Source organism: Schistocerca serialis, chromosome 3, assembly GCF_023864345.2.
Source record: "Schistocerca serialis cubense isolate TAMUIC-IGC-003099 chromosome 3, iqSchSeri2.2, whole genome shotgun sequence".
Lineage (NCBI taxonomy): Eukaryota > Metazoa > Arthropoda > Insecta > Orthoptera > Acrididae > Schistocerca > Schistocerca serialis.
Window position 1 is genome coordinate 886880964 of NC_064640.1, and position 13001 is coordinate 886893964.

General features: G+C 42.4%; 1 protein-coding gene across 1 annotated transcript in view; it reads right to left on the reverse strand.

Moving 5' to 3' along the window:
- The window catches only part of LOC126471298 (uncharacterized), a 146589-nt gene that overhangs the window by 89087 nt on the left and 44501 nt on the right, over positions 1–13001 (reverse strand). Inside the window, exon 3 of the mRNA XM_050099418.1 lies at positions 3651–3851. Coding sequence (XP_049955375.1) covers positions 3651–3851 — 201 coding nt within the window. The remainder of the gene's footprint in view (positions 1–3650; positions 3852–13001) is intronic.

Sequence of the window (13001 nt, forward strand, 5' to 3'; positions counted from 1 at the left end):
TAAGGACACTAACAGCGGCCAAGGTATTAATGGCACGATCTCTGTTATTATATGGTTTTAAAATAAAGTGTATAGATGACGTGCAGAAGGGCTCGTACGCTGAAGTTGCACTCAATGGTCTGATTTTTAAAATTTTATTTCTTGACTTCTTACATTTTATTTCTTAATTTTAATTTTATTTTATTTCGTTTTTTACTTGACGGTATGCAGTCTTTCACTTGCAGGCTACGCATACTGGCCTTTTCAATTTTTAAATACTGCATAAGGCACCCAAAATGATGTATGATGATCTCACAGCGAATAAATAGAAAATACTGCCCGCTGTATGAACGTAGCACACTGTGTCGTACGAGAGGGCTTTTTAGTGGACATCATATCAATTGAACGTAATCTGTCATTAGATATACTTTTCAAGCCAGCAAATATGTCAGATCATGATTCTTGAATTTGAAACAGTGTTTGGTAGGGATGTACTTTAGTGCACCTGTAATTTGATTAGCACGTCCAGTTAGTAAATTATGTCAGGTCATTAAGTTTGTATCTGACTGGTGCCGTAATTCATAGGGGCGCTATATGAAAAAGATTGTTCATGCAGCATGCATGACCAGTGACGCAAAATTGTTTAGAATTATGTAAAATGTTTGAGTATCCGTATTTCAGTATTCGTCCTCCCTCATTTACAGCAGGACTCACATGAAAGGATACGCACCATGAGTACGGCGATTTCAATGTTGTCGCGCATGATGAGATGTCGTAATGATTATGTGCCACGAGACCCTGTTTTAGTAGGACTATGTAACTGTTCTATAGAAAATCTATTACCTAAGCAAGCGATATGTAATGTTTTTTTAAATATTTTGTTTATGCATACTATTTAAGTATGTAGACTTTTGGAAGATAACCATCTGTGTGTATGACTCAAGACTTGTAATGGAGCAACAAATGTGATTTTTATTAGTTTTATTGTACTTTCTATTAAATGTGACTGGTTAACAAAGACGCCGCGATGCCCCCATTTTAAATCGATGCACCCATTGATCTGAACATGAAATGTTTCTGTTATGTTCAAATATGTAACGTGTACACGCGGCACTAGTATTTGTATTTACGTGATACTTGTACATTGGTGTCATTCATTGTACTGATGTCAAGTTTAATGAAGGTTCTTAGGCCCATCCGCATTTAAAACGCGACACGCCCATTGGCTGCGGACTTGCTGTTGTACATGGGGCGACACTAGCGCTATCATAAGTTCCCTATTGCTGTTGGCTAAGTTGACTTCCACTTTTTGATTTTGAGGTGGTAAGAGGCACACGCGGACAGTGATATTCATTATGGCAACATTTTTAAAGTACACTCCTGGAAATTGAAATAAGAACACCGTGAATTCATTGTCCCAGGAAGGGGAAAATTTATTGACACATTCCTGGGATCAGATACATCACATGATCACACTGACAGAACCACAGGCACATAGACACAGGCAACAGAGCATGCACAATGTCGGCACTAGTACAGTGTATATCCACCTTTCGCAGCAATGCAGGCTTCTATTCTCCCATGGAGACGATCGTAGAGATGCTGGATGTAGTCCTGTGGAACGGCTTGCCATGCCATTTCCACCTGGCGCCTCAGTTGGACCAGAGTTCGTGCTGGACGTGCAGACCACGTGAGACGACGCTTCATCCAGTCCCAAACATGCTCAATGGGGGACAGATCCGGAGATCTTGCTGGCCAGGGTAGTTGACTTACACCTTCTAGAGCACGTTGGGTAGCACGGGATACATGCGGACGTGCATTGTCCTGTTGGAACAGCAAGTTCCCTTGCCGGTCTAGGAATGGTAGAACGATGGGTTCGATGACGGTTTGGATGTACGGTGCACTATTCAGTGTCCCCTCGACGATCACCAGTGGTGTACGGCCAGTGTAGGAGATCGCTCCCCACACCATGATGCCGGGTGTTGGCCCTGTGTGCCTCGGTCGTATGCAGTCCTGATTGTGGCGCTCACCTGCACGGCGCCAAACACGCATACGACCATCATTGGCACCAAGGCAGAAGCGACTCTCATCGCTGAAGACGACACGTCTCCATTCGTCCCTCCATTCACGCCTGTCGCGACACCACTGGAGGCGGGCTGCACGATGTTGGGGCGTGAGCGGAAGACGGCCTAACGGTGTGCGGGACCGTAGCCCAGCTTCATGGAGACGGTTGCGAATGGTCCTCGCCGATACCCCAGGAGCAACAGTGTCCCTAATTTGCTGGGAAGTGGCGGTGCGGTCCCCTACGGCACTGCGTAGGATCCTACGGTCTTGGCGTGCATCCGTGCGTCGCTGCGGTCCGGTCCCAGGTCGACGGGCACGTGCACCTTCCACCGACCACTGGCGACAACATCGATGTACTGTAGAGACCTCACGCCCCACGTGTTGAGCAATTCGGCGGTACGTCCACCCGGCCTCCCGCATGCCCACTATACGCCCTCGCTCAAAGTCCGTCAACTGCACATACGGTTCACGTCCACGCTGTCGCGGCATGCTACCAGTGTTAAAGACTGCGATGGAGCTCCGTGTACCACGGCAAACTGGCTGACACTGACGGCGGCGGTGCACAAATGCTGCGCAGCTAGCGCCATTCGACGGCCAACACCGCGGTTCCTGGTGTGTCCGCTGTGCCGTGCGTGTGATCATTGCTTGTACAGCCCTCTCGCAGTGTCTGTAGCAAGTATGGTGGGTCTGACACACCGGTGTCAATGTGTTCTTTCTTCCATTTCCAGGAGTGTATATGTTGCAACTTTGATGTTTATTATTAAGATACTGAATTACGAATATTCAAGCATTTTACGTAATTCGAAACAATTTTGCGTCACTGGGCATGCATGCTGCATGAACAATTTTTTCATATAGCGCCACTGTGAATTACAGCACCATTCAGATGCAGACTTCATGACCCGACATAATTTACAATTAATTTCTCTTACATTTGAACTATTTATTGTAATTCCACTTTTGCATTCACTGTTCACTGACAAATGTGTACTGTTTTTGTAGCCTCAGTAGGCTAGATTTGAAAATGAACCAGTAAGGTTTGAAACTAGCCACCTAATATAAGTACTGCAAACGTTATCAGAATCGTTAATGAACGCTTTAAGAAATTTAATGAAGTTGCACGTTCCCCGTAAACAAAATGTTGAAACTGAAAAAATCTGTATGGATCAACGTGCAGCGAACTTTCATGATGTGTAAGGCTTGTAAATAATAATAACGATAGTAATAATAATAATAATAATAATAATAATTGCATAACTGTTAAGAATATAGGAGGACGCTGCTTATAGAACCCCAGTTTTAGACGATTTTTTGTGGACAAGAAACTATCAAAACTGCTGTCTGTAGGATGGCACGGTATACTTATTTATTTATTTGAACGAAAGAAGACAACACGACTACCTTAAGAATTGATATACATAAAACTATACTTACGTTACTGAGCAACATAGCACAAACAAAATTTCGTTGAAATCGGTATCACCTTTGTGCCAACCTGAGACGTATCACTCTGCTCTCGTATAACAGCTATGTAAAACAATATGTGTTCCCACTCATTAACAGACATTGCCACGTATAAAACTAGCATTTTTCAATGATTTACGTACTTGGCTGAGAGTGCTTGCACCTTTCTATCATTGGGTGCCATTCGTGGGCAGAGTGTAGCTGCAGGAAATGATGTATTCCATTCTTGGTAGTCTCGTTCCATGGAAATGACTGTAGGGTTCTCCTGGTAGCGGTGCCAGGTGGAAGCGCTCAGCAGAAAACAGCCGACGACACCGACACAGATAGCGATGAGCCAGAGTATGCTAACAGATCATTAATTTTAATCACTAGTATTTCCTCCAGAAAACAAAATATTAATATCAAATTTCAACGGCTAAAGTCAAAGCCAATAAATATTATTAAATTATAGCATTTACAGTCATAACATAAAGTAATAACAGTAATATGAAACATGATAAAAACTCCATATGGCTTACAGCCTCATGAATGGTTTTCTACTTGACTATCAGCTGTCTTAACTGTAACCGTCCCATTGTGGGTAACTGTGATGACAGTCTGTGGAAAGTACAGTGTTGTCTTCGTCATGTGACGATAGAAAAGAAAGACAGTGAAACATGCTTCCTGTGCATCGGTAATTAAATGTAATTTTTATTCCACTACAATAGTATGATGGATGGAAATTAATTTGATACTGCAGTGGCCTTCCTCGTTACGTCTTACTGTAACTATTACATAAATCAAGCACATTTGAAATTTTTTGTCTAAACGTAGCAGTAACAATACTAAGAAGTTTCAGACCCGAAGACAAAATGTCTGTTTTGGTAGTATTGGCAATAACATTGAACAAAATTACGAACAAGTTTTCCTATTTGCACACGTGCAGAGGACAAGTTTTAATATGGACACTCTCTTTTATTTTTGGCTTAAAGGTACTTTGTTTTGCTTTCACTAACAAATATAACATTTTTATTCAGTGACAGGAGGCAAAAAATGAATAACATTAGTTATTTCTATTAGAAAACGAAGTTTCACGAAAAGCTTGCAAAACAGCAATAAAAATAATCAGGTGCCAATATAAGATGTACACTAAAAAGTCATAGTTTTTTAAAATGTTTTAATAAAGCTGGATAAAACGTTACAAAACAGTATGCTAGTGTACAAGGAGCAGCATGTTTATTTAAGCATTTTAAATGACAACAGAATCGACACATATTTCCAGAAATCACCAACTTAAATGGCTCTTTCAGCTCGGGCGCAATCTATCATACATTGAAACCACAACTCTCCACAAATGCCTTGAAAGAACTTTTCATCACCAAATGTGCATGTTGCGTCCCTTATGTCTGTTGTATCCTCACTGTTGTTGTTAAGGTCACTAGCGCTGTCCACAAGGAGAGAGTTGCAGGAATCTGATGAAAAATCGTACCGTTTCGTAGATGGATTTTTTTTTCTGAAGTCCTTTGGTCTTACCAGCCCTCCACTCTGGCCAGTACCAGAAAAACTCAACGACCTCTTGCTGACAGCACTTATGTCAACCAATCAAGCGATTCGGTCAACAGATTCTTGTATGGCGTTCAGTCATAACGCTAGTGCTTTGCTTTCCCGTGTGGAGATTATCTTCTTAATATTGGGGACAGGAGATGTGTCGAACAGAGAAACTGCATTTGAAGTCCCCATGGAATATTTTGATATTTAAATGAGAGTCAATATTTACACCGACCCCTCATACGCAAGATCGCCCTGTCACATATAACCCAAAGACGTAGGTGAAAAAATAGTTTAAGTGGCTCTGAACACTATGGGACTCAACATGTGACGCCATCAGTCCCCTAGACTTAGAACTACTTAAACCTAACTAACCTAAACACCACACACATCCATGCCCGAGGCAGGATTGGAAGCTGCGACCGTAGCAGCAGCGCGGTTCCGGACTGAAGCGCCTAGAACCGCTCGGCCACAACGGCCGGCAAAGACGTGGGTGACTAATTTTCCGGATATCACTGTGAAGTTACTTTAAACTAAGCATAAATACATGGAAAGAAAACGATTTCCATACTCTCCAAATGTTTGCAGCCTAGATCAAACACGAATTCGCATATCAGCATGCGGTACCGTGTACAATCATGGCCACCAGTCAACCACATCTCCCATACCTCTTTGGGAAGAAGTGCCCATAATTACACCTGTTACCGTTTTTACGCCTTCTCCTCCAGATATTCCATGACACCGTGCAGTATAAATTACAAGACAATGGACTCTTGTTCTGGAGGGATTCAAATTTCTTCCGGCAACCGTGATTTAGACTTTCAATACAATCCCTAAAATACTTGAGTGGCATTTCAATATGGTTCCTTAATGCGAGACTACGTTGAATTCTTTTCCTGTAATTGCGCAGTCAGAGTTGTGGTTGGACTCTTAATTGCCTGGATGATTCACTCTAATCTTCCTTTCTCCCTTCTTCCATCTACCATCTCGTCTTTTAGTGAATAGCACCTCAAAAACACGTCATCTACGGGCATCGAACCGATCGAAATGGGAGACGATTAAAGCATTGGACTCGTAGCTGGAAAGCAGGATTCAAATCCCGACAAGCCTCCATAATGTATTTTTCATAATTACCTTGTCCATTCCGTGCAAGTACTGCATCTATAAATATCTCGGCGTTGACACGATGTTAAAATCTAAACTTCTTACCCTGTGAGCCATATCGACTCTTCTGTGTCCGTGACGGCGACGAAAACGTAGCTATATGTTTATCGCAGCAGTAAACGTCTAACGCAGAACACATCTGTGTGCTCTATATCACGTCATTTACAGACATTTGTATAAAATGTTATCTCACAGTCGGTATACTAAATTAGCAACATCAGTTGAATCTACCCAGCTGCTGTTAAAAAAATAACAGATATCAGAAATAACAAATAGACTGCTTCTATATGTTAAGTTAGGATAGGCTTCATTTTATGTTATACAAATGTTTGTTGTGTTATATTTAAACAAATAAGGCACCAAATGATAGACGCAAAGTGCAATACAGACATAAGCGATAAAAACATTTGAATTAATGGTGTTCTGGAACTGCTTGCGGCCATAAACATTAAGCTAAACTCATAGTCTTTTAGTTGCCGATTAACAACCGCAATCAGTGTTTAAAGATATGTCTGTGAACATTGTTGTCCACGAGGGAAGCTCGATAAGTCAGCTGTTTTTTCAATGTATTGGTGTGCATCTACATCTCGGGGGGTTTACAGTTTAATGTCCCGTTGACAACGATGAAGTTTCGAATACGGTCTTCGAATACAATAACCTTGGTGGAAAGATATTTGGTGTTGCATACAGGGTGAGTCACCTAACGTTACCGCTGGATATATTTCGTAAACCACATCAAATACTGACGAATCGATTCCACAGACCGAACGTGAGGAGAGGGGCTACTGTAATTGGTTAATACAAACCATAAAAAAATGCACGGAAGTATGTTTTTTAACACAAACCTACGTTTTTTTTAAATGGAACCCCGTTAGTTTTGTTAGCACATCTGAACATATAAACAAATACGTAATCAGTGCCGTTTGTTACATTGTAAAATGTTAATTACATCCGGAGATACTGTAACCTAAAGTTGACGCTTGAGTACCACTTCTCCGCTGTTCGATCGTATGTATCGGAGAGCACCGAATTACGTGGGGATCCAAAAGGAACGGTGATGGACCTTAGGTACAGAAGAGACTGGAACTGCACATTACGTCCACATGCTAACACCTTTTTACTGCTCTTTTTCACTGACGCACATGTACATTACCATGAGGGGTGAGGTAAACGTACACACGTGGTTTCCGTTTTCAATTACGAAGTGGAATAGAGTGTGTCCCACTGGAAACGCGTCAACGTATGTGGTATCAGCATGATGGTGCACCTGCACATTCCGCAATTAACACTAGGTTGACCCTTGACAGGATGTTCGACGGGCGTTTCATAGGACGTGGAGGACGCATAAATTGGCCAGCCCGTTCTCCTGATCTTACACCTCTGGACTTCTTTCTGTGGGGTACGTTAAAGGAGAATGTGTACCGTGATGTGCCTACAACCCCAGAGGATATGAAACAACGTATTATGGCAGCCTGCGGCGACATTACACCAGATGTACTGCGGCGTGTACGACATTCATTACGCCAGAGATTGCAACTGTGTGCAGCAAATGATGGCCACCACATTGAACATCTATTGGCCTGACATGTCGGGACACACTCTATTCCACTCCGTAATTGAAAACGGAAACCACGTGTGTACGTGTACCTCACCCCTCATGGTAATGTACATGTGCGTCAGTGAAAAAGACCAATGAAAAGGTATTAGCATGTGGACGTAATGTGCTGTTCCAGTCTCTTCTGTACCTAAGGTCCATCACCGTTCCCTTTGGATGCCTACGTAATTCGGTGCTCTCCGATACACACGATCGAACAGCGGAGAAGTGGTACTCAAGCGTCAACTTTGGGTTACAATATCTCCGGATGTAATTAACATTTGACAATGCAAAACACGACACTGATTACGTTTTTGTTTATATGTTCAGATGTGCTAACAAAACTAACGGGGTTCCATTTAAAAAAACGTAGGTTTGTGTTAAAAAACATACTTCCGTGCATTTTTTTATGGTTTGCATTAACCAGTTACACTAACCCCTCTCCTCACGTTCGGTCTGTGGAATCGATTCGTCAGTATTTGATGTGGTTTACGAAATATATCCAGCGGTAGTGTTAGGTGACTCACCCTGTATATATAGAAACCAGTCCACTACTTACGTGACGCGACATGGGAAAACAACTCTCACGGTCATAATGGGAATGGAGCGCGACATAACCTGGCTCAAAAGTAGTGGTCGGCCAATTCAAAACGCAACATCCTCGACTATGATATAAGAACAAAATATAAACTTGTTACACTTTGAGTCATATCGATTCTTCTTTGTTTGTGAGCTAGATCTAGCTCTGTTTATCGCCGCGACCAGATATATAATATTATTAATTCAAATGTTTTATTGCTTACGTGGACACAGGACTACTCGTTCGGGACTTTCATCCGTCATATGGTGCCGTAACTGTTTAAAGGTGTTTTCACACCAGTGCAACTTTCTGCACATACTAGGTGCATGTGGCTGTTCCACAAAGAGACAAATGACCCCTGCAACGTTGCGAAGTCAAGCAAGTCTCTGATTTTTGAGTGCACGGGTCTCTCTGCGCAAGTGCTTGAGTCTGAACATTTCAGTAGGGGAGATATACAGGCTGTAACAGGTATAAATGCAGATGTTTTTGTATGTAATACCTTAATATGTGTACACACCTGTGTGTTGGTTTTTTTCACTACATCGAACAGTCTTTGCACAAATAAGTCACAAATAATGTTTTCTGCATGGTCGTAACTGCACCACTAAGTGGACTACACATGCCAGTATAGACTACTCGATTTGTGTTCACGCATGAACACATCAACACCTGACCTACTGCCCAGGGGAGAATAAGCGTTAATAGCTTGCTCTTGCCACGCCTATGCGGAGATACCACCCAACCTAAAAACAAACATCTCGTAATAGCTATAATTATTAGTCTGCAATTGGCATAAAAACTTATGTAATGTTGTTCAGTACAACGTCCTTGGTCACCAAAAGATTTATTGCATGTACATCGGTCACACACTTTATGCACACTTCGTGGACCTGTCCACAGCTCTGTATGTTTGCTGCTTTGTTATGCTACCTCTCTCTGTTAAACGATTCAGTTGAAGCATTACTTAGAAATAACGACTACAATTGTTAAACAGTAAACTCGTCGCCATCTTTATCTTTTCAACTACGCTCACACATGCATCATGCAAAAGTTATTAATTATCTCAATACTTGAAATTATTTCTACGAATTCGTCTTTGTCTCAAAATATACCGACCGCAGCGACATTTACTGTAACAGCGTGCATGATTCTCTCTAGATGGGAATGGAATGACGCATGTGCAAATGACGAGAAAGAGGGTTGCAGCTAAAGGCTGGCTTCTTCTTGAGTGTGCGACAGATACAGGCACACGGCGATGGGGCACAAGGCGTACAGGTATAAATGCACATCTGGTCCAACACTAAACACATCGGATTGCTATGAATCATGCGTCCTTTCCACGTGTTGACAGTCTACTCTTTAAACACATTTTAAAAATGGTTCAAATGGCTCTGAGCACTATGGGACTTAACTTCTGAGGTCATCAGTCCCCTAGAACTTAGAACAACTTAAACCTAACTAACCTAAGGACATCACACACATCCATGCCCGAGGCAGGATTCGAACCTGCGACCGTAGCGGTCGCGCGGTTCCAGACTGTAGCGCCTAGAACCGCTCGGCCACTTCGGCCGGCTTATACACATTTTGGAAAGTTATAAACAGCACCTGCTGGATAAGTACATATGTACATGTAACGATTAGATGCGTTTTTTGCGTATAATTACTGGCTCTTATATGATGATACCTGTACTTCGATAATAATTCTCGATAAGTAGCATTATCGATAGTAACTAACTATAACATTGATTGCTATTACAGGTGCAATTGCCTAACAACTACTTTAATAAGTCATAGTTGAAAAATATTGACACATATTATTGTCATCAGAAGGGAAAAACTGGAAGAAGCCGATCTCAGGGGGCCGGCCGCGGTGGTCTCGCGGTTCTAGGCGCGCAGTCCGGAACCGCGCGACTGCTACGGTCGCAGGTTCGAATCCTGCCTCAGGCATGGATGTGTGTGATGTCCTTAGGTTAGTTAGGTTTAAGTAGTTCTAAGTTCTAGGGGACTGATGACCACATCTGTTAAGTCCCATAGTGCTCAGAGCCAGTTGAACCAGTCGATCTCAGGGGAAGAAAAGTTTCGGTCATGGAGAAGTGTAGGAGCATGCAAGGCAATACCAATCCTATGTCTTATCTTAGAAGGTAGGTCACGGGAAGACATTGATATGTTTATAACATTTGTAGATTTACAGAAAGCTTTTGGCAATGAGGACTCTACACTCTTTATAATTTTGTAGGTAGCAGCGATAAAATACAGGGAGCGAAAATTTATGTACAACTTGTACACAAACCAGACTACATTCATAAGAATCAAAAGGCGTGAAAAGGAAGCAATAGTTGAAAAGAGAGTTATAAGATGAATATCAACAATTGCAAGACAATAATAATGAAATACAGTCGAATTAAATCGGGGATGTTGAGGGATTTAGATTAGGTTATGAGACACAGAAAGTAGTCGAATGTAGTGGGACTAGGCCGTTTCTGGCGCAATTTTGTTAGTGCGGGTTGCCTAGATCAATGGCAGGATTACACTCAGGGGTAGACCTGTTGTTCTCCTTTGATAGACAGGTACTTAACCTATTGTTCTGCAAAGTGGTTTTCCATGTCACTGTACTTAACCTATTATTCCCCACCACCCCCTCCCACTCCACTCCCCCTCAGAAAATGCACCGCCTCTCACTACTACTGGTACACTTTCAGGTCTCAATTAACCAACTGTTCTGTTAAGTGCTTTTCCATATAACCCCCATTTCCTTTTGATTGACAGGCCCTTAACCTATTGTCCCACCACACCCTCCCCTCCCCAAACCCCCTCCACCTGTCACTGCTACAGGGACACTTTCAAGTCTGAGTTATTGAAATAGGCCCCCCTCTCACTCTTACCAATTTCATTGACTACTTAATTAATTTCATGAATTAATTAACCTCTCTGGTGGGAAAGTGCCACGTACCCCTGGTGGGAAGTTCAAATTCCATCAGGACAATGCAACCTCCATTAACAGAAGAAAATGGCAGGAAGATAGGTCACATTGACTACTTAATTAAATTGATCAATTAATTAACCTCTCTGGTGGGAAAGTGCCACACCCCCCTCCCAGGTGGGAAATTCAAATTTTGTCAGAGTTTCGCGAGTGCTGTGCCCACCTGGACTTGTAATGAAATATTTAGTCTCCACCACGATTCTCTACTGACCGCCACGTCCCCTTACCAAACGATATTGGTGGGCTACCATGTACTAAAGAGAACTAATGTGTACTAATGTGTATTAACATGCACTAATGTGTACTAACGTGCACGAACGTGCACTATCGTGTACTGACATGCACAGTGCACAACCTCATCCAAGATGACGGCTGTGACGTCACTTTATGACTCAAGTGACACACCCCTGGCTGGAAGTTTGAATTGTGGTGGGGACAAAAGGGCACCTCCACTAACCTAAGTCATCCAACTGCCACCTCTTCCTAGGAATTGGCTGGAAAAAGACTCAGTTGATCGATCATTAGGAGTGAATTCGATTGCTCTGTGTGGAATATTGTTTAAACAATTTAGACAATGTATGGAATATACAGAAATGGTATACCATTTATTTACAAAAAAATCAGTTTGTGGGGGTTGGATATCTCTTGCTCGTCATTCTTGGCTGTTTGGGAGCATGTAGGTCTTGCAAGAAGCAGTTACATGGGGCAAACATGTTGCATAACCTAATGTTAGGTACTGTACTCTGGGTGCCTTACTCTAATGTTTGGGCCTTTGTCAGCACTTAACCTATTGTTCTGTTCAGTGGTTTTCCATGTCACCGCACTTAAACAATTGTACCACCTTTGATACCAAACTAAGTAATCAGCTATGACCTCCCACCATTTTCTGGTACACTTTTTGAATTTCACATGCATTTCAACGCCATTTCTGGCTCACTCTTCTTTGTCACCCACCCCCTTAAGCTATTGTACTTCGTTCCACAGAAAAATAATGCAAATTAATGTAGCGTTCTTCACATAACCTTCTCTTCTGCTCCAAGTCACCCACTCAAACACTCCTTCCCATTAACTTTGTACCTCTAACACCACATTGGTATTAAAAAGTATGCAAATTAATTAAATCGGTATTCTCCACGTGTATGGGGTATTTTTTCTTAATTCGAAGCATCCTTTTAGTCGGTGAAATCGATTGAATATAGTTTAAACGAAAGATTCCTCATAAAAAAAACACATTCTGCCACTCGACGCCCGACGCTGTCGCCACTCCCACTGCAGCCGCCGCCGCCACCGCAAGCCACTACTGGATGCAAGCTAGCGCGACCCATCGCTTTCACGCCACTGCTGGTGAAAGTTGGGCCTGTTTCCATGTATACAGTTAGAATTCTTCGGGTGTTATACCGACGTCACAGAACTCCAAGGCACGCTCACGTCTGTCTCATATGCGATGACACATAGGGTCCTAGGTGGTGAGAGGGAGATGTTGCAATCCTTCCCAGAATCGCAGAGGGTGCATTATTCCCAGTGAATCTTTTGCCATTCTTTACTGCAGACCAAGAGTTTCAGCAGTAAAATTATTTTGCACAGATCGCTAAGTTGCACTGCCAGTTAACCACCGCAAAAGTTATTTACAGATCGTCAAATACATACTA